General features: G+C 40.5%; 1 protein-coding gene and 1 pseudogene across 2 annotated transcripts in view; both read left to right on the top strand.

The window, feature by feature from the left end:
- Positions 1-27776, top strand: part of UNC5D (unc-5 netrin receptor D) — a 532332-nt gene that overhangs the window by 466787 nt on the left and 37769 nt on the right. For both annotated transcript variants that reach the window (XM_029066199.2, XM_029066200.2), the window contains exons 12-14: positions 8033-8201; positions 11476-11703; positions 26268-26417. In XM_029066199.2, coding sequence (XP_028922032.1) covers positions 8033-8201; positions 11476-11703; positions 26268-26417 — 547 coding nt within the window. The remainder of the gene's footprint in view (positions 1-8032; positions 8202-11475; positions 11704-26267; positions 26418-27776) is intronic.
- On the top strand, positions 10430-10537 carry LOC114812754 (annotated as a pseudogene).

Genomic DNA, 27776 nt, shown 5'->3' on the forward strand with positions numbered 1-27776 from the left:
ATGAAGGACCTAGAAGCTGGAGTGAGACTACATTTCTGATTGATCAGGAAACTCTTCTAGCTAAGCAGGCTATGAGCATCATCAAAAACCTTTGAAGCAGGAATTCAGGAATTGCTATAAATTAACAACTCTGACCTTTAAGTAAATATTAAATAGCATTATGTTCTGATAAGTCTGAAGAAAGGTGAAGTTCTATATTATCCAACATCTGTGAAACTCTACACATGATACTTTCTTTGGTAATCCAGAACTTAGTGGTCTCATAAAATCCTGCTACCTAGGAAACAAATTATTTGATGGTAGACAGAAAGATTAAAATGGAATCAAAGATAAACAGAATGTGGAGACAAGAGGACATCAAGCTTTTAAACAAGTTGAAAGTCTGTCAAGCTGTTGTAGTGCCAACCTTCTATGAGGCTGAATAGCTGCACATCAAAGACACAACCAATTTCCTGATTAATAATAATTTTTTTTTACAGCACTTTTATTCCCAAAGTTCTTTCATATTAATTCATTTCAGCCCTCACAACACATCAGTGAGGTAGGGAGAGGAGGCAGGTATTTTTATTCCCATTTTATAGATGAGGAAACTGAGGTACAGAGAAGTTAGGTGACTCACCCACAGTCACATGGTAGATTAGTGACACATCTCTAACTCAAACCCGCATCCTCTGGCTCCTAGACTGGCACTCTGCCACTTCACCACTCCGCTTTATTAATATCACCTCTGAACTACACTCAGCATCAAATGATTGAATAAAATGATCAAAAATGAAATCTAGAAGATATGAGCTCACCTACACAGAATAAATGCTCACAGTGACAAAACTTTGCTTAATGAGGCATTTGAGGAGAATCAGTCAATCACATGTATTAATAATGATGGTATTTGTTAAGCACTTACTTTGAGCGAAGCGCAGAGGTACAGGGGAAGATAGAAGGTAATCAGGTTGTCCCACGTGGGGCTCAAAGTCATTAATCCCCATTTTACAGATGAGGTAACTGAGACACAGAGAAATGAAGTGGCTTGCCCAAGGTCACAGAGCAGAAACATGGGGGAGCCAGGATTAGAACCCGTGACTTTCTGACTCCCAAGTCCGTGCTCTATCCATTATGCCACACTGCTTCTCAATTCTGTATTGAGTGCTTACCATGTGCAGAGCACTGTATAAATTCTAGGGAGAATACAAAGTAACAGGATTAGTAAAATACAGACAACTATAATATAACAGAGAATTAATGATAGGGTATGGTGCATTCATTGAAAGGAGGGGTGCCTACAAAAAGTGAAGGCATAGCAGACAAAAGATGTGGCAAAGAAAAATCTCAATTATTGTGACCTAGCAGTGGATTATTGAGTTATCACTGCAGGAAATAGACCAGTCTGGCTTCTAGCAATAGGGAGGGGAGCTGTTCTTGAGTAAATGAGTAGAGATTGAGACACCACAAGGCAGGCATGGAAACAGAGACTCTATGGGTAAATGCATAAGCACAGCAAATAATTATCTTTTTGTGCACAGGCTGAGGAGAGGGCCAGTAATGCACTGTCCTTCTCAACCTGACTCTTGTACGTGGATCAAATCTCTGTGATAGCTAGATCAATCTAACAGCAGTATTTATTGAGGGCTCACTGTGTGGAGAGCACCGAGCTGAGTGTTTGGGAGTGTGCAATGGAGGTCACAGATATGATCCCTGTCTTCAAGGAACATACAGTCTATCAGGGTAAGCAATCACAAAATAAATTACAGATAGGAAAAGGAAATGGAAAGTTAGATATGTGAATGAGTAAATTTTTAAATAATAGAATATGTTATTGGTTATGTCCTGAAGTGCTGTGGGTGGTCGTGAGTTCAAAAATGCTGAGGTAGTAGTTGGGCAGATTTGCCTTTCTCCACTCCCCCCACCCCTGGACAACCTCCCCCATGATGCTTCATGTGTATGTGTGTATACAATTTTTTAATGGTACGTGTTAAGCACTCTAGTATGTGCCAGACACCGTACTAAGTGCTGGTTAGATGCAAGCTAATCAGGTTGGACATAATCCATGTCCATTATGGGGCTTGCTGTCTTAATCCCCATTCAATAAATGAGATAACTAAGGCACCGAGAAGTGAAGTGACTTGTCCAAGATGATACAGCAAAGAGGTGGCATAGCCAGGATTAGAACCCAGGTCCTCTAGCTTCCGGGGCGGTGATCTTTCCACTAGGCCACTGTCCTTCTCATGTACACAAACATATACTTTAGCACCTAGTAATGGTCTGTTCAACCCATTTGAAAATTAAAAGTATCTATCAGAAGTATATTAAAAATATATATGTTCTTTTGGCAAAGCACCTGTTGTCTGTGGTTGTACTACAAAGAATGGAAAAACACTCAAACAGACCATATGGCCAATGGTTTTCAGATCGGTGGAGTTTAGACTCTCACCGTTGTCTGTGAGAATACCTCAGAGGTCACAGAGTCTGGACCTGACATTTTGGCAAATGCAGGGTTATCTAATCACTGTTAACTGGCATCCTTGGTCGTCTGCTTTTATGATTTACTGTAATACCAAGAAAAAGGCATGCTATATTTTTCTTAAGGGCCCATGTGGAGAATGGGAGGCCTTGAGAGAATGCTTGGGGTTCTAAAATGAAAAATTTAGGTAACCAGTCTGAAGTGATTAAAGGAAAAATCCTCCCTTTCTCCACTTCCCCTTACTTGTCTCTTCCTTCTACTCAGACAAAGCATATACAGCCGGTACAAACTTAGAAACAGGTTGGCTAGAATCTGTTTTCAGGGGATTTGAGTGATAAGCCACATAAGCTGAACAGGATCCAAATAGAAATGCTTGATTTTGGCTTAACTGAGGTTTTCTAAGGTGTCCATTTGGGGACTAAAGCTAGAGTCCAACAAAGAGATGATGATGATGATGGTATTTGTTAAGCGCTTACTATGTGCAAAGCACTGTTCTAAGGACTGGGGGCTGGGGGGTACTAGGTGATCAGGTTGTCCCACGTGGAGCTCACAGTCTTAATCCCCATTTTACAGATGAGGGAACTGAGGCTCAGAGAAGTTAAGTGACTTGCCCAAAGTCACACAGCTGACAAGCGGCAGAGCCGGGATTAGAACCCATGACCTCTGACTCCCAAGCCCAGGCTCTTTCCACTGAGCCACGGTAGAGAAAACCTCCAAAATAGCTCTATGTTTTTTCTAGTATTATTGGCACTTTGTGCCCTCACATTGGTGTTTTCAGTAGGAGGAAAACAGTGTCAGTCAGTGGTATTTATTGAGTGCTTACTGGTTGCAGAGCATTATTCTGCATTTTTGGGAGAGTACAATGCAGTAGAGTAGGTAGACACATACCTGCCACAAGTAGCTTTCTAATGAAGGGGGGAGACAGATATTAAAATAAATTACAGATTGATAAGTATTTAAGTGCTGTGTGGGGGTAGGGGTGAAAATCAAAATGATTAAGGGGTACATACCTAAGTGCATAGGAATGAGGACAAATAAAAGTGAGGGTAAGGTGAGAATAGTTAAATCCTTGTTTGGGGTTAGAGTTATTTTGTTTTTTCATTTACTCTCCTCCCTCTGTAATTTTTAGACTAACTGCAGCTTTTCATCTGTCTGTCTTATGGGCCTATTCTATTAAAATATGATTTAATGATATATCGACCCAGAGCTTGACATAGTAAAACTATTATTACTCTTTCTCTTGGATTTCCAGAATGATATGTGGAATAAAAGTGATCAAATTTCCATTAATCTATAGTATGAGCTTTATAATATGAGGAAGAAAGCAGGGAGCAGGAATTACCTAGTGCAACATGGAAGGCAACAAGGACAATGAAAAAACCATCTAGAACACATGAAATTGGTTATTCTGTTTGAAGGGGGTGACAACTTGGATGTATAGTGCCAACCCAAGTACACCAGGAGCCGAGGCAAAATAGGCTGTTCCTCATTGTCATCTTAGGTAGGTGCTTTCCAAAGCTCTGCTCTATATACAGTGGCATCTTTCAGTGTTAGTAAACTAGCTGAGCCTGCATGATACCCATGGCAATATGCCAGGGCACCATTTCACTTTTAGAGCATAACTCCCATCAGTCTTCCTCCTTCCTCCCCATTCTTTCCCCTAAATTGGCTTTATCTCTGTTGTATGCAATTCCTCCCCTCAGTCTTCCAAATTAAATCCATTTGGTGTCTCTATGTAACATCTATCATGTCGGTATTTCCTGAGCTAACGCTATCATTCCACCACCCTTTTTTTTTTTAGATGGAAAAACTCAAGCCCAGAAAAGTACTAGGTAAAGAAACAAGGGTCCCAGGAAACTCAAGAGAAGCCCAAGATCTAGTGTGTGGCTTTGGCTTACCAATGACTCCATTCTGTGCGAACAGTCACAGGATGGCCCTTGTTGTATCACACTGTGGTTTGAACTGGCCAAGTGAAGAGAAAACCAGGAGCCCCAGACCAGGTCTTTCCAATCTCAAGGCTAGAGGTTAGTCAGTAGGGCGTGCCTGGATAGCTTTGCTCCAGCTATTGAGGATCTCAGAAACTCTCTTACTTTCCATGCAGGACAAACATACCATCTTTTTTCCCAGGGTGTAATTGATCAGCAGAACTGAAGTCTTCATATTTTTTCTTTGTTAATGGATTTTCACTCTGCCCATGTTTAACCAAGAACTAAACTGTTTGATTGTAGGCATCCTACTAGATCACAAACTCCTAGAGGACAGAGATTATGTCAACCATGTCTATTGTACTGTACTCTCCACAAACGCTTGTAGCACTCTATAAATGCCACTGATTGATTACTCTTATTCCAAACTCTTCTGGACTAAAATCCCTTTGTATACCCCATCCCTCATTTACATTTAGATTGTAAATTACATATTTTTTCGTTCATCGGATTTACCTGAGCAGATAATCTGGTAGACGTTTTGAGAGAAAACAAAGTAGTCAAGCAACCAGCCATTTGGTCGAAAGGAACAGGAGACCATTGGTCTGACATTTGGGGGACTACTCTCAGTGCTTTGATTGACTTTCTGGGTGACCTTATGCTGGTAACACCTGCCTCCACAGGTGTATGAAGAGCTTTAATTAATATTTGCAAAGCTCCCTTGATTGCCATAGATAGAAGGTGGGGTACAAAAGCAAATTATTATTAATCATGGAAAAATGAGGAGATTACATTTTGTCTCTCACTTGAGAGGCCCTCCACCCACTTGTATTCTTTTCACAACAGAGGGATTAGATGTAAATCTTGATTTACTTATTTTGCACCTCTGAAACTATCCAATGCCTACTTTATGCAAATCTCCTATTCCACACTTTACTTAGTGTAATATTCAATATGTACTGCCTCTGACTCCCAATGCCGGGTAAATTATTATAGGAAGGAGCCTTACAATTCACAAGGAGTGTGAGAGTTCATCTAATTAGTTGATTTCAGTTCATTTGGCATTAAATAATTCCCCAAATCCCCATATGTTTAAACAATATGTTCAACAAGGGGGAATGATTTTCTGAAAGCAATTAAATAGTTCTTTTAGGAGAGCCTGTCATCGGTCACTCACAAGCATCCCTGCCATTTCCATACATGATGAATGGAAGCATCAATTACAAAGAATTCGCTTAACCCTCTCTAATGGTCCCTGGCAGGAGTCCATGGCTGCTGCTGCTGCATGGTGGTTCTTACTCATATTTAAATTGCACATTTTCAAAATTTCTGGCACATTATTCTGCCCTTTCACCAAGTCTTCCTTATTATTAATGTTCATTCATTCAATTTAATTTATTGAGCTCTTACTGTGTGCAGAGCACTGAACTAAGTGCTTGGGAAAGTACCATACAACAATAAGCAGACACATCCCCTGCCCATAACAAGCAGTGTGCTCATATATCAAAAACCACTGCCCTCTCCACCTTCAAAGCCTTATTAAAATCACATCTCCTCCAAGAGGCCTTCCCTGATGAAGCCTTCTTTTTCCCTGCTCCCTCTCCCTTCTGTGTCACCTATGCAGTTGGATCTGTATCCTTTAAGCACTTGGTACTCACCCGTTCCCCCATCCCCGTAACATTTATGTAAGAGCCGTAATTTATTTTAATGCCTGACTCACCCTCTAGACAGTAAGCTCCTGGTGGGCAGGGAAGGTATCTACCAACCCCTTTTATTGTACCTCCCAAGTGCTTAGTAGAATGTTCTGCACACAGTAAGTGCTCAATAAATGCCATTGATTGATTACTTTCTGGTCACCCCTTCATATCCTCCATCACCAGTTCACACTGAAGTAATTGTTGTTTTCTCCCTCCTCTTCAAAAGCTTGAGTTACTTATATTGGGAACCATCGCCTATACCATTACTAATCTGGAATTCCAGCCCTAAAGGGGAAATGCAGATTTTTTTTTCAGTCCAACCTATATTTTGCTCCCACTCTGAGTAAAAATGGTCTGAATTTGTATGCCAGTTAACTCTCAGAAAAAATTAACAAAACATTTTTTGGAACTCGTCAGCATTATTACTGTTATTAGAAGTTCTGCACACAGTAAGAGTTCAATAAACACCATTGATAGACTGAATGATTGATTGCTTTCCTCTTATTGCAAGTACCAATGTGAGGGTTACATATGCCTCTCCTAAGTTAAATAAACAGAGGGTGCTTTGTTCTCTAGTAACATGCTATCACTCTTTTCTGCTGGCAGGCAAAATAGAAAAAGCTGGACAGTGACCATTTCCAAGTTTCACTGAGGAGAAAGAGAAAAAAATATAGCACAATAAATGGCATAGAATATGCAAATAACAATGATCAAAAGCTGAAGTCTAATCCTATATTGGGTAAAAAAATTGACTACCGTTTCTGAAAACAGGAGCATGAAAAGGGCATGTTTAATGTTTTCTAAATGTTTTCTAAAACTTAATGTTTTCTAAAACTTTTTTTTAAATCAGATCATTTTATTGCCAAGTCCTGGTAATAAAACTCTTAGTTCTAATAATGTTGCTCTGCTCTCCTATAATTCCTTTCATGTAGGGATTTCAAAGTGGCCTGTTAACTGTATCCCATATTATTCCCTATTTCACACATGAAAAATAAAAGCTAAAGAATGAAAGTTGAAATGGTGGATCCAAAAGCACACCGCCAGTCAGAAAAGGAATCTTAGGTCCTTTCCACTTATTCTCATTTTCCACCTCTTGGTAAGCGATCCCCCAGCAAGAAACAGAGAAAAACCAGACAGGTGTTTTTGGCAATGAAGGGGATGGGCATTATGAGAGATGGGGTTTTCCCGTTAGTTGAATTTCATTCTCACTTGTGTCATCCCTTTACATTGAATGCATGGTCTAAGAGGGAAGAAGTTAAATTTAGAGCCATAATGAGGGAGATTTGGAAGATATTATATTCAAGTATTAGACATTGCATATTCAGAATTTAATATCTGTGGTGCTGTCACTCTATAACCTATGTTGTACACATTGTGAGAGAATGAATGTTTTCAAAACTAGAAAAGTCACATGCAATCTGATCACATAGGTGCTGTGTTGTACATAATTTGTTTTCATCATTTATTATTATGAAAATATTGTTGTTAGTGCTGTTGGAAGAAAGGAATCTAGTGGTAACCTACTGGTGTCAACTTTTTCCCAAAATGCTAATCCGTTAGATGCCAGGCATTTGGACTCAAATATTCCACCAGGAATTCTACATTGTGTACTGGATCTGGAAACCAAAAACCTGTAGACCATTTTTCTTCTTTTTTTTAACTGTTCTGCCTGCAAATCTGAGCAAATATTTCTCCTTTCTCCATGCCCTGGATTTTACTTCCCAGCTAAAGCTCAATCTGTCTGTCTATTTCAGTTGAGCAATTAAAAGCCAGAACCTGCTGTTCTCGGGCAAAAGCTGCCTGTAAGGGGTAGAATCACATTATATGGTGTGCTGCTTCATTGGCTCCTATTTTTAAAGCCCCCAATATGTCGCTGAGCAAGCATTCATCCTGATACCCTGAGTGTACCCTCGAGTATTTCTAACCTTCCGTGTTTTCCCCAAACATAAAAGCCTCCAGCCAGAAGGAGCTGAAGTCCTCCTGAGCCCGGAAGTGACCTGTGGCCCTCCAGACATCGTGGTCACTACTCCCTTTGCCTTGACAATACCACACTGCGCAGATGTCAGTTCTGAGCACTGGAACATTCACTTGAAGAAGAGAACCCAGCAGGGCAAGTGGGAGGTGAGTCCTACCACTTTTGTAGCAATTGGAGTGTGTGTTGACTACGGTGCTTGTTGAAGCAGAAATAAAGCTCCCTTTTAAGGAGTGTCTAGTGCTGTTCGTCCCCTTGATGGTATTGGGTATCTCACTAGGAGAGAGAACATATTGTGTCAGGTGTTAAATCTCTGATAGAACATGAATGGCTTTTTATGTGGGAGTGTACATTTCAACCTGTAAGAGATATTTATTGAGCACTTACTCTGTGCAAATCACTGTCCTAAGTGCTTGGGAAAGTACAGTACAATGGGGTTAGTAGACATGCCTCCCCCTCTAGACTGGAAGCTCACTGTTGGCAGGAAATGTATCCATTTATTGTTGTTATATTGTACTCTCCCAAGCACTTAATACAGTGTTCTGTAGACAGTAAGCCTTCAGTAAATATGACTGACTGAATGAACATGATCTCTGCCCTCAGAGGATCCTAGTTGTTCCTAGTGGGATGTTCCTAGTGCACATCTTAGGTACAATTAGGTCTCTCCCCACTTAGAGAACAGCGTAGCTGCTCTATACGGAATCAGATCAACCCAGAAACCAGTGGCACAGGGACTCACTCTGGTGGTATGTGAGGGAAAAGGAGTGGAGGAAGATATGTGACAGTTTTACCATTTCTCCATCCCCAATTTCAAAATCCACAGACTAGTACTGAGCCGCATATTCCTCTTGAGATAGCAAGTGTATGAGAATTAGCGCATGAGTTTTAAGGAGGAAATGGAAAAGGAAGAAAATAGGGGAGGTGCCAAGGAGAAAACAAAGTCAAGAGAAGCAGTTTTGTGAAGATAACATTTGGGTAAAAAAATCCACTGTGATGCCAAATTTCATGGAGCACACTTTAGGCACAACAGAGATAATGTGTTTTAGACCAGGATGGCGTTTTCATATGTACATTCCACTAGTTCTGACTTCAGGCCCACCCCAAAAACTCTGACTTAAGTTGTCAATCCAGTGGGTGTACTTTATTGCAGGTTTTATTTGTTTTATTTGTCTTCTCACCTGCATGCTGCCCTGGACAGCCCCAGAGTCAGATCTGGGACTTGATAGGTGAAGAAGGAGAAGTAAGAGCCTCCAGCATCACTGTATGGTGACTGTAACTCAAGAGAACTACTAGGTTAATTTTACATCAAGAATATCCAGTGTATAGAATCACGTCCAAGTTAAGAACTACGAGTAGCAAATCACTGTAGCATTAGCTGCCAACAATTCAGCTAGAACCAATGGTTCTAATGACAAATCATTTCAATTAAAATGTTTTAAAAAATGGATTAAAACCTGTAACCCTTAGAGTTTTGAGAAATAGATTCAGGCAAACTTAAAATCTGGTCACTGTTGTGAAGAAGTCATGGATGACGGGTGATCCAGGAACTTAGGTGATTGGTGCATTCAGATTTTTTGACCACTTGATTTCTTTTTCATTAGCTATAATCCACTATTCCCCAATAAAGGGTCTTTTCCATATCCATATGCAGTTTGCTCAAATGAAATCAGCCAAATTTTAACTATGGGACAGAGCATCTTGGTCCACCAGATCCAACATTTTGTCTCTAGGTAAGGTTTCAAGGCAAGGAAGATTAAAAATAAACAAACACAAAAACATATAAAACATCACCTTCAGTATTTTCAGAAAAGTCAATACTATGCCTGATTGAAAACAAAAGAATGTTAGACACTGCATGTTTAAACTTCTAAGGGAAAATAGCTTCATGAAATGGCTTTATTACTAATAATATCTTGTTTCTTACAGAGCACTTCTATTTTTTTTCAAAGTTCTTTCACATCAATCATTTTATCCTCACAACATCCCTATCCCCACTATACAGATGATAACACTGATGACCAGAAGCTAAGTGACTTGTTCAGTACCATAACTGGGACTAGACTATAGGTCTTGTTCATTCATTCATTCAGTTGTATTTATTGACTCTTCCTGTGTGTAGAGGACAGTATTAAGTGCTTGGGAGAGTACAATACAACAGTAAATAAGTGCCTTCTTTGCCCACAATGATCTTACAGTCTAGAGGGGGAGACAGACATTAATCTAAATAAATTACAGATTACACGTGTCCTATCATCCAGTTCCCCTAGTCCACAATGTTTTATCTGTCAGCGTGTATATCTTGCCATCTCAGCATAACAGAGTTATTTTTTAAGGAGTGGGTGGTGCCCTAAATTCCCTATACACATCATGAAATTTCAGGTTAGCACTCCCCTTGAGAAGAATGGAAGAGGTCCTAGTGGCCTTTACAACAAATATATGATTAAGTCATTGCCACCTGCTTCATGGCATCTAACCAAGTGTTTGAGAAGCAGCATGGCCTAGTGAACAAAGCGCAGGCCCGTTAGTCAGAAGAACCTGTGTTTGAATCCTGGCTCCACTACTTGTCTGCCATGTGACCATGGGCAAGTCTCTTCACTTCTCTGTGCCTAACTTTCCTCATCTGTAAAATGGGGATTATGACTATGAGCCATATTTGGGACAGGGTCTGTGTCCAATCCGATTATCTTATATTTACCCCAGTGCTTAGTACAATGCTTGGCACAAAGTAAGTACTAAACAGATACCACAAGTATTATCAATTATTATTTTTATGTTCCCCTTGAATTTTGTTACAATGCCTCTTATCACATTAGTTTCAAATTATCTGTGCCTTCTCCCTGTTATCTACTCTAGATAGCCTTGAGCTTGTGATTTCCTAGAGTCACACCAATACCCCATGCAGATATTTGAACACTAGTCAGGAAAGATGAAATATTGCAATGTATTTTCCCCAGACCATTTATTGAATGGTACCTCATGAAGAGTTTTTCTGCATTGAAAGGCAAAACACATTTGGATGAAAATAAACATTACCTTGATGGATACTGAAAGAGGTTGTCAGAAGCAGACTTGTTCAAGGTTTGCTTATTGACTTTGATGTTCAAGGTAATTTCTTATCTTGACATTGAAAAAAATAAACTAGAGATACTGAGACATTTGAAATGACACTGAAATTGCCTACACTTAGTTATTATTAGATATTAAGTAGAAATGCAATGCTCTGTGTGTAGCTAAAACTATGGTTGTGGATTTAAGTGGTTGTTGTGACTGATGAGAGAACCATTAAAAGCTTCAATTAGGCCAGTAAAACAATTTCTACAAAATACCATCATGCTCCTGTAGGATGACTTTTGAGAACCTTTTATCTTAATTCTGAAAGAATATGATATATATATATATATATTTCTCCTCTCCCTCTCCTAGGAGGTGATGTCAGTGGAAGACGAATCGACTTCCTGTTACTGCCTTTTGGACCCCTTTGCATGTCATGTTCTCCTAGACAGCTTTGGAACCTACGCTCTTGCTGGAGAGCCAATCACAGACTGTGCTGTGAAGCAGCTCAAGGTGGCGGTCTTTGGTTGCATGTCCTGCAACTCGCTGGATTACAACTTGCGGGTATACTGTGTGGACAACACCCCATGTGCATTTCAGGTTAGTTATTTTGTGTTGAGTTTATCCTTTGGGCCCTGTGAAGTGAAAGACTGTCCATCACCTTACAGGTCTGAATCAGTGGGGAACTGATATTGTTGTTCAGGTGGAAAGCGGTACCCTAATCATTTAATTGGCAAGCAAATGGAGTAATTAAAGATTGCAAATGTTGTCCCTCTCAGGCAGAAATTTTATGCCCTAACAAGTGGCCTATTAATTATCAGGGCTACTTGGATTGGGATAGGCTCAGGTTCCATTCCATTTGTGCACTTTTAATCCTGGAAGACTCATTTAAAATTAGCTGCTCACAGAAACTGAGGAGTTATTAATAGTTCTAGGGACAGTATAGAAATGCCTATTCAAGTGTTGCTTATGCATACACCCCCCCACACACACACACACCATGTCTTGTAATAAGCCTCATTCTGTTTTCATGCTATTACAGTCCTGGATCATTAAGTCCATTATGCAGAGAATTTTCTCAATAAGTAGCTTTTAAGACACCGAACTGGAAAGCTTATGTTTACCAATAGAAATGATCCAGTGCCTTTAATCCTGAACATGAATAAATGAAGGTTGCAGTGCCAGTGTTCTCGAAATTCTCCTGTTTTTGCCCCACTTTGTCAGTCATATGACAGACCAAAGACATGAACTTTCTGCTGCCATAGCAAGGCAAATCCCTCACCTGACTAGTAGTCATTGGCATAGAGTTGCCAAGTAAAGCTTGAATCAATCTCATAAGATTGTGTGTGTGTGTGTGTGTGTGTGTGTGTGTCTGTGAAATTGTCTTAATCTGGGTCTTCACAGAGGGTCCCAAACTCTGTGTGAGGAAGCTGTGGTAAACCTCCAGGACCCTGGTATGAATATGGCCTGCTGAGCTGCAGCTACAGGTCACCTCAGTGACCTGGAATGTGGTCCAAGAGTAGACGGCGGTGAAGCCCTTCCTTTTGTCCCTGAGTCCTCCACCCACCCACCCACACTGTCATAAAGGTCATTATCCCATCCAGACTGTCTCAAGAATAATTTTGCCCCCTTGTCCCCTTAGTGCCTTGTTTGGAGAGGGAATGTGTCTGTTTATTGTTGTATTGTATTCTCCCAAGTGCTTAGTACAGTGCCCTGCACACAGCAAGCACTCAATAAATAGCACTGAATGGATGAATGATTCAGATCACCACATTTTCCTATTTCAAGAACATTTTCAGAACTTGTTTTTAAAGCAAACAAACATTTCTGGGGCATAAATCTCCAACCTTATCTCCTATTAGATCAAAAATCTAATAAATAGTTGCAGGGATGGGCCATTGAGCCTAGAGCTGCAGGCCTGTGAAAAGTTGCTTGGTGCTGGTGGCAGCTAATTGAGGCCTGTATGAACAGGGTGAATTGGCTTCTTCCTCCTCCGGGGCCTTCTCCCGGCATACTCCCCTTCCAGCCGTTAAGATTTGCCCAATGGGGCCAGAATGATAACACTCTCAAATGGTTGCTTGTTATTGGTGATGACCAGGCTCACAAGATAACTACAGCTGTTTTGTTTTTACTCCTGAATGAGGCTCTCGTTTTGGAGAGAGGAAATTGGTCTCAGGAACAAAATTAAGTTTAGGCACCATTGCTTTTGAGCTTTAGCCACCCTCCCCAAACACAAATGACAGCTAATATTAGATGAGCTTTGGCTATGTTAAAAAATGATTATGTGTGTGTGATTATGGTCTATCCCAGAACTATAGATTAACTTGGATTGTTCAATTACTATAGATTAAAAGAGCCTATAGCTGAAAATGTACAAGTTCAAGTAAGAAAAAAACATTGTAAACTTTAAGGAGTGCTGGGGTAACTGAAATGGTGGGTACTGAGTAGCATCTGAGAAGAAAGGGAAGTATTGTGATAGAGGAGGGATGGCATTTTAGATGAGAAAAAGGTAGGTTTAGTGATTCAGAGGTGGAGGAGAAGATGAACAGCATAGACTAGTGGCAAGATCATGAGCCTGGGAATTGGTGGACCTGGATTCTAACCTTGGCTCTGACATTTGCTTTCTATGTAACTCTCTTAATTTTTCTGTGCTTCAGTTTTCTCATCTGTAAAATGGAAACCAAGCACCTTTTCATTTTCCAACTTAGACTGTGAGCCACACATGAGACAGAAATTGGGTCTGACCTGATTATCATGCATCTACTCCAGTGCTTAGTACAGTGCTTGACACATTAATGCCTAATAATGATTATTATTATAGATTTATGTGGGTGGAATGAAGAATGGTTGACGTTCCTATGAAATCCATCACCAGCAGTTTTAATTTGTACTAGTGGTGACAAGTAGTTGTTTTTCTTCAAGGAGGAGAGTGCTATAATCAGATCGATTCTTATGAAAAATGATTCCAGCGATTTTATGGAATACACCATGGGGTGATATTGGAGGCCAGGAGATCAGCAGAGAGGCTGTTAGAGTAATCCAATAAAAAGGTGATGAAGTTTTGTGATTAGGCTGTGCCTGCAGTGTGAAAAGGAAGAGGCAGATGCAAGAAATATAAAAGCAGCATAGCCTAGCAGATAAAGCACAGGCCTGGGAGTCAGAAGGACCTGGGTTCTAATCTGAATCCCACCACTTTTCTGCTGTGACCTTGGTCAAGTCAGTTGACTTCTCTGTGACTCAGCTACTTCATCTGTAAAATGGGGATTAATACTATGAACCCGATGTAGGACATGGACTGTGTCCAACTTGGTTACCTCAGTGCTAGAACAGTGCCGAGCATATAGTAAGTGCTTAATAAATGCCATAAATTTTTTTTTAAAAAAGTTCCTCTGTGAGAAGCAGTAGAATTTGGTGACAGGTTGAATGTGTATGAGGTAAAATAGGACCAATCAATAAATTAATCAGTAGTATCTATTTTATTGAGTGTTATTGTATGCAGACCAATATAAAAAGCACTTGGGAAAGTTCAGTACAATGCAGTAGAATTAGTAGACATGATCCCTGCCCACAAGGAGCTTAGAGTCTACAGGAGGAAACAGACAATAAAGAAGAATATGGATAGGGGAACTAGACTAGAGGAATATTTATAAAAAATAAGTACTGTGAGACTGGGGTGAGTATCAAAATGCTTAAGGTATACACAGCCAAGCTCATAATTGATTTGGAGGTGAGGATGGCTGTGGGAAACAAAGGGCTTAGTCTGGGAAGGCCTCGTGGAGGAGATATGATTTGTGGAGGGTTTTGAAGGTGGTCTTGTCAGATATGAAGAGGAAGGGAGTTCCAGGACTAAAGAAAGCAATGTTGCCTAGTCGAAAGGGCACAGGCTTGAGAGTCACTGGACCTGAGTTCTAATCCCAGCTCCACCCCCTGTATGCTGTGTGACTTTGGGCATGTCACTTAACTTCTCTGAGCCTCAGTTACCTCACCTGAAATTTGGTATTAAGACTATGAGCCTTAAGTGGGCCAATGTACTGTGTCCAATCTGATTAGCCTGTATCTACCCAAGTTTTTCATATAGTGCCTAGCTGTGTAGTAAGTATTTAACAATTATCATCCTTGATTCAAATTCCTTTTCTTTATAATTTCTTAAAATTATCTTGGATATTCCCTTTTGATATGGCATCATCACCTATTACTTATGTGGGCATGGGACAAAACTTACAGCGCAAGGGAAACATGTAACAGAATCTCCATCTGAATAGCACTAGTTCTCTATCCTCTTTAACCATTTAATACTGTGAGGTTTGTTGGTATTTTTTTGTTGTAGTGGCAGTTCAGTGCTTAGAACAGAAAAGCATTAGAATGAAGTCAAAACGACAGGTTATTTTTTCCCAAAGTGTGCCTCCTGGTCATACTTCCCTGATCGATAGCTGCTCCCATCAGTGTTCCCTGAACTCCCTCCTTGGACTCAATGTCAACCTGCCCATGCTCTAGCGACTGTCCAGAGGCCCCCAAGGGTCATTGAGGTGGTGAAATCTGTGCTGTGGAGTGCAAAAAAAAAAGGAAAATCTGTCAACCCACCAACTGTGATAATATCAGGAGTCCCTCAGTGATCAGAGGTAGGAATTAGGTATTCAGGTGTGCAGAAGTGAATGATTAGTGAATTGACTGATTAGTCGATCATATTTATTGAGCACTTGTGTGCCGAGTGCTGTACAAACTGCTTGGGAGAGTACAGTATAATAGAGTAGGTAGACACGTCTTCTCTGCCCACAAGGAACTAAAAGTCTAGAATTAACATTAGTTTTTTCCTTATGGAAATTCAAGCCCAAAATTTAATTTTCTACAGAAAAAATTACCCCCCCCAAAATAGACTTATTCTAGGCAAACCAGGTCACTGGCTCATTATAAAAGCACATTGCATTTACCCCACACATCCAGTTGTTCGCTGATTATTGAATTGCAAAACAGATCAACATTAATTGTTCTTTTTCAGAAGGACTGCACTTACTCTTGTATATGTATGGAATTAGGATATGTTATATATTATATGGGATATAAATATATATATATATACATATAGTGAGCTCCTGGATATCTAATCAAAATTTCCATGGGGTTTTAATGGGATATTTCTGCCAAAACAAACTGCACTGAAGTTTGCCACACTACAACTGTAATGAAATGCTTTTCCTGAGGAAGTAGAGAAAAACCAAGTTGGAACAGCTGATGTTCTGTTACAGTGCATATCTTCTAACCCAGTGAAATATAATAAAAATATATTGAACTAGAGATATTTTTATGTATTTCATTTATTTGTGATATTTGTTACTATGTGTCATTCTCCCTTCTAAGCAGTGGGGTAGATACAAACTAATCAGGTTATACAATGTCCATGTCCCATATGGGGCTCACAGTTTTAATCCCCATTTTACAGATGAGGTCATTGAGACACAGAGACGGTGACTTGCCTAAGGTCACAGAGCAGATAAGTGGCAGATTAAGGATTAGAACCCAGGACCATCCGACTCCCAGGCCCGAGCTCTAACCACTATGCCATGCTGCTTTTCTCTGTTTAAATATATTTAAATTAGGACTATAGATAAGGAATGTTTAAATAAGGACCAAATCCCACCCAAATAGTGAGTACTAAAATAGCTAGGTGACTTACTTTAGTTTTAGTTTTTTTTTCGAACTTTAGTTTTTTTTTCGAACTTCAAGATGAAATTCAAGCTGGATAAGAGCAGACAGAGGGAGAATTAATTTAAACATTAAAGTTCCAAGAGCACAAATGCTACATAGGAGAACTCTGAGAAGGCACATATAAGGTGGTTATTCCACTGGAGTTGAGCTCAAAAGTGGTTTCTCCTCTTAGATTCTCCCCGTCTTCTAGACTGTAAGCCTGGTGTGGGCAGGGATTATCTCTCTTTATTGCTGAATTGTACTTTCCAAGCTCTTAGTACAGTGCTCTGCACACAGTAAATGCTCAATGAATATGAATGAATGAATCAGTCAGTCAACCCTTTCTCAGTTCTGCCTGCTTTGGGGTATAGGAACAGCTCTACCTTGCAGGCTAACTAGGCAACTGCTTTAGGGTTCTGTTGTGTTCTGCAGGAACACTTCTTTCTCTTTTCCAACTTCCACTTCTCACCTTGTGGCTCTGAACACCTTACTTTTTGCCCAGCATACTGAAATGCCTTTAGCCAGGCCTGTTTGACCATGTTGCATTTCAACATGTACTTTATCAATTAATCGGTATTTATTGAGTCCTTACTGTGTGCAGCAATGATGATTATAATAATTATTGTTATTATGGTTCTTTTCAAGTGCTTATTATGTGCCAAGCACTCTTCTAAGCACTGAAGTAGATACAAGTCAAGCAGATTGAACACAGTCCCTGTCCCATATGGGGCTCACACTCTTAATCCCCATTTTTACAGATGAGGTAACTGAGGCCCAGAGAAGTTAAGAGGCTTTTGCAAGGTCACACAGCAGAGCCAGGTATAGAACCCATGTCCTCCTGAACCTAGGCTGCTGCTGTATTCACTAAGCCACACTGATTATCAATTGCAGATCACTGCCCTAGGAAGAGTACAGTGCAATAGACTTGGTAGACACAATCCCTGCCTCAAGGAGTTTATAATCTGGTATTACAATCTAGTACCGGATTGTATTTATATTCTTTTTAGCAATCTCTCTTCTTTCTCCCCACTCCAGATGGGTGGTTTTCCACTTACCATGTTAGTTTCTAAAGCTGTGTGGGAGTGACCCATTAAATTATAAAAGAGAAAGGTCACTATAATTTGTAATGACTAGAAGAGGCAGTTCAGTTAGGGCACATTTATTTCATTTCAAATTTTAGCAAAATCAGTCTTGAGATAATTACCAGATTTCTCTCTTTATGGGAAAACCACAATTCTTATCTATAGATAATGGGCAATTTGATGACTACGAAGTGCTGGGTTTGGACTTTTTCCCTAGAAAATACAATGTGGCCATTATTTATGAGATACTGAGATTCCTTCCTTTCCACCAATATATTTTGGCCGTAATAAAGAAGTGGTTGAGGTTTTTTCTCTGGAACATAAAACAGTGTGATGATTACTAGAACAGCTCCCCTTGGGAATAAATTTCCCTCAGTCCCAGTGGCTTTTCCCTCTAGGTCCTGGCCAGCATGATTTCCCCTTCTCCAAAGTAAAGTGACTCTCTTCTCTCTTTGAATGGTTTTCATTCTGAGATGCATATTATGGAGGTGAGGGTAAGTGGGTGGAACCCTATTTCCCTTAGAGAGAGATTTTCTGAAGGGAGACTAGTGTGTTGACATAAATGAAATAGATCAAACAGGACACCCCTAGCTTTTATTATTGTAATCCCAGACCTTTGTGGAATAACCCCAGGATCTTGTTGAACCTCCTCTGGAAGCCACATTTACTAAGCAATTGCAAAAGCTGGGATTTTAGGGGGGAAGAAGAGAGCTAATGTTAAGCAATCCTTGACAGTGGTGTTTCTAGGGGAATCTGTTTCCCAAGATCAATAGGCTTGCATGTAAAAAGCAAGGGGTCTTTAAGACAAGACTTGCTGGTGCAAATGGGGAATTGACCAGAACCCCAGCTGAGATAGGGAAGGAGCTGTCCACCAATTCGCTGACCATTACCATAGGAACCAGGAAATAGCAGTGGCAAAGATGGCAATTTTTATGTAGTGAAAGACTCACTTGAATGGTCATGCCAAGTGTGTGTAACATGCCAGCATACCAACATGCCAGCATAGGAAGAGAAGGAAATGACCTACACTGTTTCACTCTTTGGGCAGTACTCATATAAACAATGGGAGATATAAGGTGGGAACAGTAGTGGACAAGTGCCCTTTTACATGCCTAGGCTCTTGAGCTTGGCCTTTCTTATATTTTTCCCCAGATTCTGCACTCCAGAGCTTTAAGCACTCAGCTTCTTGGTCTCTCAGTCAATCAGTGGTATTTATTGAGCACTTACTTTGTGCATAGCACAGTACTAAGTGCTTAGAAGAGTACAACTACCATTGGCTTGAAAGCACTCACTCAGCAGTCCCCCTCCTACCTTACCTTGCTTATCTCCTTTCTACAACCCAGCCCACACACTTCATTCCTCTAACACCAGCTTACTGACTGTACCTCAGAATTGCTTATCTCACCACCGACCCCCTTGCCCATGACCTCCCTCTGGCCTGGAACTCCCTTCCACTTCATATATGCCAGACCACTACTCTCCCCACCTTCAGAGCCTTATTAAAGTACATATCGTTCAAAAGCCCTTCCACGACTAAGGTCTCATTTCTAACAATAGTAGTAATAGTAATTGTGGTATTCAAGTGCTTACTCTGTGCCAAGCACTGTACTAAACACTGGGGTAGATACAAGATAATCAGGTCCCACATGGCGCTAACACTCCAAGTAAGAGGGAAAACAGGTACTGAGTCCTCATTTTGCAGATGAGGGCTGAGGCATAGAGAAGCGACTTGCCCAAGGTGACACAGCTGGTAAATAGCAAAGGCAAGATTAGAACCCACATCCTCTGAGTCCCAGGTTAGTGCTCTTTCCACTAGACCTTGCTGCTTCCCTACTCCCACCTATATCACCTATGCACTTGGATCTGCCTGGGCCACCCCTTAAGCACTTTATATTCACGCCACCCTCAGCCCCTCACCACTTATGTTCATAATCATAATTTTATTTTAATTTCTTGTCTCTCCCCTATACTTTTTATGGTATTTGTTAAGCACTTATTATGTGCCAGAAACTGTATTAAGCACTGGGGTAGATACAATGTTGAATACAGTTTGTGTCCCACATGGGGCACACATTCTTAATACCCATTTTGCATATGAGGTTACTGAGGCATATTGAAGTGAAGTTACTTGCCCGGTGTCATACAGCAGACAAGTGGCAGTGCTGGGATTAAAACCCAGGTCCTTCTGGACTCCCAGGCTCATGTTCTATCCACTAGACCATGTGAATGTATCTACCAACTCAGCTGTACTGTACTCTCCTAAGAGCTTAATACAGTGTTCTCACACAGTAAGTACTCAATAATTATCATTGATTGATTAATACAGTACATAGAGTAGGTAGACATGATCTCTGCACACGGTAGCTAAAAATAATTTACAGATAGATAAGTATGAGGGGTGAATATCAAAATGCTAAAAAGGTACTTTGTAACTGCACTGACAATGCAGCAGTGAGGCTTTAGACAGTGAAATGAGAGATTACTCAGGGAAAGCATCTTGGAGGAGATATGATTTTAGGAGGGCACTGAAGGAGGGGAGAGTAGTGTTCTATCAGATAGCACACAAGGGGGAGTTCCAGCCTAATGGGAGGATGTGGGCAAGGGATTGGAGGCAAGAAAGGTGATTTCAAGGTACAGTGAGCAGGTTGGTGATAGAGGAACAAAGTTTTCAGGTTGGGTTGAAGTAGAATATCACTGAGGTAAGGTAAAAGGGGGAGAGTCAAATGAGTGCTTTATATCTGATGATCAGAAGTGTCTGCTGCAAAGATGGATGGGCAACCGTTAGAGGTTTTTGAGGAGAGGGGAGTTGTGGCCTGAGAGGTTTTATAGAAAAATGATCTGGATAGCAGAGTGAAGAATGGACTGCAGAGAGAAAAGATAGGTTGTAGTGAAGTCAGTGAGGAAGCTAATGTCGTAGTCAGGGCGGGATAAGATAATTGTTTGGATCAGCATGATAGCAAGTTAAATGGAGAGGAAGGGGCAGATTCTAAAGATGTGTGAAGATGCAACCAACATGATTTGGTGACAGACTGATGATTTGGGTTGCATGAGAGTGAAACAAGTTGAAGATAACTCCAAAATTCCCTTGGTTTGCCTTTGGGGTAGCCTAAGATCTCATCAGGCACTTCACTTGTCACCATAGCCTTTAACTTGATTTGCACATTACAACATAGGTTTCTGTAAATATCTCATTTGTCAGGGTGCTCTAAATTGTTGTTGAGGTAGTGCTTGTTTTTGCTAAAAGAAATCTTTTTTTAATTTCTGAATCATTTTCATCAATCTAGCTTTGGTGGCTACTACTAGCCATGCACATGTTTTGTTGTCAGCCCTTTTATTGTTCATGGATGAGATTGTGCTTACTCATCCAGAATCAAGCAGAATTCTTTTCAGTTATCTTTGATTTCTGGATCCAAATATCTGGCCATCTTAGTAGATGGGAAGAGTAAAACTGAAGTTTTACTGATAATATTCCTGAGAACTCAGTGTGCCATTCCTGAAAACTGAGAACATTCCTGAAGTGGGGCAGGGCTTCTCCAGTTTTAACAGGAGAGGTAATCTCCCCTCAGAGTATCCCAATGGCTTCTGGGAAATGTAGATGAAATAGACCTTTTGCTTCTTATACCCCTTTCTCAGCAACACTCCTCATCCTTGCAATCAGCTTCCCCTCTAGACTCTAAGCTCCCTTTAGACTGTAAGCTCCCTGTTTACTGTAAGCTCCTTGTGGACAGGGAACATATCTACCAACTCTGTTATATTGTACTCTTCCAAGTGCCCTGCACATAGTAAATGCTAAATGAATATGACTGATTGATGGAGCACCAAGGTAAGGATAGAATCAGAATTCAATGTGACCTTGGAAAATTAGAATGAACTTGGGAAAGGGTAAATGTAAGATAGTGAACTTGGCTATAAAAAACCATAATGTACAGATACAAATAGAGAAGAAATGGTTGGACCTAAGAAGAGGAGAAAAAGATGTGGGTGGCATAGTGGATAATGAGAGTTGTTACAAAAGCCAGCATAATTACTGGGATGCATAGTAGAGGTATACTATGTAGAAACTGTGAGCTAATCCTCCCATTATACTCAGCATTCATTAGAGTACTTTGATCAGTTATGGGCTCCACAACTAAAGAGGAATGTGATGAATTTGGAGAGGATTCAGAGGAAAGACACAAAGATGATTAAAGGGTTTGAAAATAAGACCTATCAAAGGAAACTAAGGAAACTGGACCTTTTCAGTCCGGATAAAAGCAGGCTGAAGGAAGATTTAATAATGGGATTCCAGCAGATGAGGGGGCCCCTAAAGAGAATGGCAGTCAGTGAAGGAAAAACAAATGGAACACGAGTTTAAACACAGTTTAAACTGTAGCATGAAGGATTAAGTTTTGTAGATGAAAGAATCTGAGAGAAGCTTAGTAGATGGAGCATGATCTTGAGAGTCAGAAGGACCTGATTCTAATCTGACTCCACCACCTGTCTGTTGCGTGACCTTGGGCAGGTCACTTAATTTCTCTGGACCTCAATTACCTAATCTGTAAAATGGGGATTAAGACTGTGAGCCTCATGTGGCTCATGGACTATGTCCAACCCGATTATCTTGTATCCACCCCAGTGCTTAGTACAGTGCCTGGCACATATTAAGCACTTAAATACCACTGAAAAATAAAAACAAAAAGTGGGATGGGGGCAGAGATTGGAACAGATTACCAAGGGAGTCGCTCTTCTCTTAAGCCTTTTGTAATAGTGATAATTATGGTATTTCTTAAGTGCTCACTATGTGCCAAGCAGTGTTCTAAGCCCTGAGATAGATACAAGTTAATCAGATTGGATGCAGTCACATTCTACAGATGAGGAAACTGAGAAGCTAAGTGACTTGCCCAAGGTCACATAGATGGCAAGTGGCAGAGGTAGGGTGAGAATCCAGATCTTCTGGCTTCCAGTCCTGTGCTGCTTCCACTAGGCAATACTGCTTTTCTAAAATAAAGAAAATAGACCATCTAAGCCATGGCAGGTTAGGTGTGTTTCTGTCTGAAGACCAGGGAATAACTCCCCTAGATCTTTTCCAGCCCTGGAATTCTATGAAAAAACTAAAAAAAAATTTTATGTTAGGGTAGAATTGGGAGTGGGAGAGGAGAGGTATGTAATTTGGAATTCAGAAACCACATTAAAAAAAAATTGGTGGAGCCAGAGGAGGGTCCCTGGCTAATAAAAAGAATAACCGATTGTCTATTACTTTGATTCTTGTCTCCCATCAGACTCTTCCTAACATTCATTACTTAAGTGATGTTAGTATAGATTTAAAATGTAATTTCAAAGGAATTTACCAGTCTGTTGCCAGGTTCATCAACGATGCAACCTTGCTCAGAAAGTGCCTTTTCTGAAAAATAATTCAGTTGTAAATTCAAAAGAGTTTACAAATATAAATTCAGTCTGGTTATTGCAGCATGTTTGCTTCCTAAGTATGTATCTTATTATTGGCAACCGACCCATTAAACCAGTGTGAAAACCCCATTGGCATAAGTTTAAAAGCTCAACCATACAGAATCCAAGTGATGGTCCATCACACAGGTAGTGAGTTAGCAAAAATCCCAGGCAAGGGATCCTCAGATCAGGAGTCGAGTCAATATATAAATTTTATTTTCTACATATTAGTTTTATCATATTTTCCACTTGGATCTGTGCCCTTTGGACATTTAATATCGTTCCCATCTTCAACCCCACAACTCTTATATATATATATATATATATATATATATATATATATATATATATATATGTACACACACACACACACACACAGTTAGAGAGAGATAGTAAGGCTATATCTCAGACACTGTACTAAGCAGAAGCTTACTGTAAAAGCAGTGTGGCTTAGTGAAAAGAGCATAAGCTTAGAAATCAGAGGTCATGGGTTCTAATCCAGACTCCTCCACTTATCAGCTCTGTGACTTTGGGCAAGTCACATAACTTCCCTGTTCCTCAGTTATCTCATCTGTATTAATAAGATTAAGCCTGTAAGCCCCACATGGAACAACCTGCTTTCCTTGTATCAACCCCATTGCTTAGAGCAGTGCTTGGCACATAGCACTTAACAAATATGATTATTATTACATTTTGGGGTAAATACAAGGACAGAGAGATTAAGTGACTTGCCCAAGGTCACACTGCAGACAAGTGACAGAACCAGCATTAGAACCACGTCCTCCTGAGTCCCAGACACATGATCTATCCACTGAGCCATGCTGCTTCTCTCTATTATAAATTATTTATATTAATATCTGTCTCCCCCTCTAGACTGTAAGCTTTCTGTGGCTAGGGATCATGTCTACCAACTCTACTGTATGGTACTCTCCTGAGCACTTAGTACAGTGCTCTTCACACAGTAAGTGCTAGTAAATATTATTGATGATGATGATGATTATGGTGATGATAATTATATCAGTACTTTAGAATGGGTCAGCAGGTTTCCACAGGGTTTAATTGATCAGGGAGCACAGGAGACAACAGATTCATTCAGTCATATTCACTGAGCACTTACTATATGCAAAGCACTGTGTTTAGCGCTTAGCACTGCACTAATGAAGGGTAAATGAAGGGCAAAGCTCTCAATGCAGGGAATATTCGGTTGGGTAGGGTGGGAGTTATAGGGGACGAACCAGGAATGGCCTGGTGTCAGAGGAAGAAAGGGAATTTTGACATCACTGCAGATTCTGATTCTGAATTATCCCTGAGGCAGTGACAAAAAAGAAACTCCGTGACTGAGTGTTTCACCAAAGTGGAGATAAGGAGGGAACGTTTTCCCATTAATAGGATGGAACATATGATTTCACACAATTGGTGGGATTTCCAAATGAATGAAGAGCTTTTTCATAAAAAGTAGCCATTAGCAGCCGAGACTGAGCTTAAGGATGCATAGAAAAGGTAGCACAAGGAACAGAAGCATCATCATCATTGACATGGGTGATAGGATGGAATGTATGCTCACTGTGTTCAGTCTCTTGAAGGGGAGAGAGAGAGGGAATTTAGGGGAGGAGCGGAGGTGGGGAGTGAAATCAGTGGAGGGGGAAGACAGTTCCTTGAAGACTAAGATTTGAATGGAAAATGACCTTGGCAATTTCAGACTATGATGTTGCTCAGAGGGAAAAAGGATTTGAAGAGATTTGATAAATCCAGAATTTCTATCAACAGTGTAATGAAGGTTAATATGTTTGTTCTTTTTCCTACCTAATGTTACAAGCAAGGGGTTGAGTCATGCACTGTTTCAGCTTCTTAATTTTTCCCAATTTTGGCTGAGGTGGGAATTGAATTCTAAGCCAATCTAAGCCAATTACATGATCCAAAGCTCATGTAATATTGGAGGGCATTTGCTACTGGAAATGTGCATATTATAACCACAGAATTACATTTCCCCCTTTGCTGAAAGACCTACTGAATCATAGAACCCAAATTACCTATTCCATGGTTATTTCAAGGCATGAGAGTCATCCTTTCCTGACCTGAACCTGTTCAGCGAATCAAATATTCCATAATGGTCTGATGCTTTTTAGGGCATAATTATTCAGGAAAATAATGGTATAGGTGTACATGACTGACAATTCCTTCTGCATAATGGGTGTCACCATTTGCTGTGTTGCATTTGCATTTGTTGCCAGGTACAATTTTTAAATCTGTTTCAGTATCATTCACTTGCCAAAGTCTGCACTCAAAATAGTTTCTCCATTCCACTCTGTTGCCCCTTAGGCTGATATGGTACCCATCGCTGTTGCTGCTAAGTTCTAGCAGTCCAAATCTCTGCCCTTTTGGGGCAGGCTGTGTTTATTGTTCTCCAATAATAATCATAATTATAATTGTGGTATTTGTTAAATGCTTATTAAGTGTCAAACACTGTACTCTAAGCACTGGGGTGGAAACAAGCAATGGACACAGTCCCTGTTCCACGTGGGGCTCAGTCTGTATCCCCATTTCACAGAGGAGGTAACTGAGGTCCAGACAAGTTAAGTGACTTGCCCAAGGTCACACAGGAGATACGTGGCAGAGCTAGGATTAGAACCCATGACCTTCTGACGCCCAGGCCGGTGCTCTATCCACTATGCCATGCTGTTTCACTTTTTCTGCTGTCCTTGCTTCTGGTCTCCCACTCTTCAGCTCACCAACCACAGTTCTTTGGATGTCCTGCTGTCATCCATTCTCATTACGTGACTAGGAAGGGTTGATATGACAAGCATTGGTTTGATGCTGGTGGACTGACATATAACAAGACCATGTTGTTTGTGATCCTGTCTTGCTATTTTAATGTTGAGCAGGTGATGGAACAGCTTGATATATATATGTGTGTGAAATGTTTATGGAACCGGATGTTTCATCTTCACTCCTTTTATTCTTCTCCCTCTCCTTCAGGAAGTGGTTTCAGATGAAAGGCATCAAGGTGGACAGCTCCTGGAGGAACCAAAGTTGCTGCATTTCAAAGGAAATACCTTCAGTCTTCAAATCTCTGTCCTTGATATCCCCCCTTTCCTCTGGAGAATTAAACCATTTACTGCATGCCAGGTAAACGTCCAAAACATTTTGAAAGTAAACCTCTTGGTCTTAACTATCAGAGATGTAGCAAAGGCACGGGGATTGGTGTCCTCTTGACTTTGTTTCGCTCCTGTGAATGGTGGGGATTTATATTAGAATTTTTATGAAAATTTAGAAGTTCTAGTGGCAAGTATGAATTCTCACAGATGAAACACATTGAAATCTGGACAATCAAATGAAGACAGAAAAGCAAATGAAGTCAAAGTAATCAATTAATCAGTGGCATTTATACATCCATCTCAGCTCTCTCTCCATGGACCCCTTGTTCACTTCCTCCTGCTGACCTGAAATTCCCTCTGCTTTCATATCCAACAGAGCCACCACTCTCACTCTTTTCAAATTCTTACTAAAATCATATCTCCTCCAAGAGGCCTTTGCTGACTAATTTGTCATTTCCCCACCCTTTTCATCTTTCCCTCTCATCACCAATGCTCATGGGCATGTACCCAATAGGCAGTTTAATATTTACCCCACCACCAACCCCACAGTACTTAGGCACATATCTTTATAAATTGCTATTTTCAGTATATGTACTTTATCTCCCCCACCAGAGTTCTCCTCTAGACTGTAAGCTCCTTGTCTGCAAGGATTGTGTCTACCAACTCTATTGGATTGTACTCTCTCAAGAACTTAGTACAGTTCTTTGCTCAATAAATATCACTGATTGGCATATAAATGTCCTAAATTCAGTGATGGCAACTACTTTAGTTGTCAAACAGCCACTTTTCTAAGGACTGGGATAGATACGAAATATTCAGATTGGACACAGTCCATGTCTCACATGAGGCCCACAGTTTTAATCCCCATTTTATATATGAGGCAACTGAGGCACAAAGAAGTTAAATGACTTGCCCAAGGTCACACAGCAGACAAGTAGCAGAGCCAGGATTAGAACCTAGGTCCTCCTGAGTCTCAGGCCCGAGCTCTGTCCTCTAGACCCTGCAGCTGCATTACTGAATCCTCTTTCTGCCAGCGTGCACCACCGTACCCCAAGCCAGAATTTTGAAATCAGTCCGTCAGAGTCACTGCTTTTGCTTACTTCAGCACTGAGGAAACTTAAACCAGCTCGAATACATTTCAAAGTGAGGAATTCAAATTTCAACTTCACTGTGTTGATGTAGGCCAGAAATCTCAGGGTCGATGCATCCCAGATGAGGGACAGGGAAGATGAAGAAAGGGAGGGAAGGAAACAGGAAATTTTTTTTCAAGTTGCTGAGTTACCTGAGCTCCTGAGAAAAAACATTAATGATTCAAATTTGTTATGGCCTGGGAGGGAACTTAAAAAAAACACAATGTAACTGGAAAGTCCATGATATCAGTACCTGAATG

Source organism: Ornithorhynchus anatinus, chromosome 5, assembly GCF_004115215.2.
Source record: "Ornithorhynchus anatinus isolate Pmale09 chromosome 5, mOrnAna1.pri.v4, whole genome shotgun sequence".
NCBI classification, from domain to species: Eukaryota; Metazoa; Chordata; class Mammalia; order Monotremata; family Ornithorhynchidae; genus Ornithorhynchus; species Ornithorhynchus anatinus.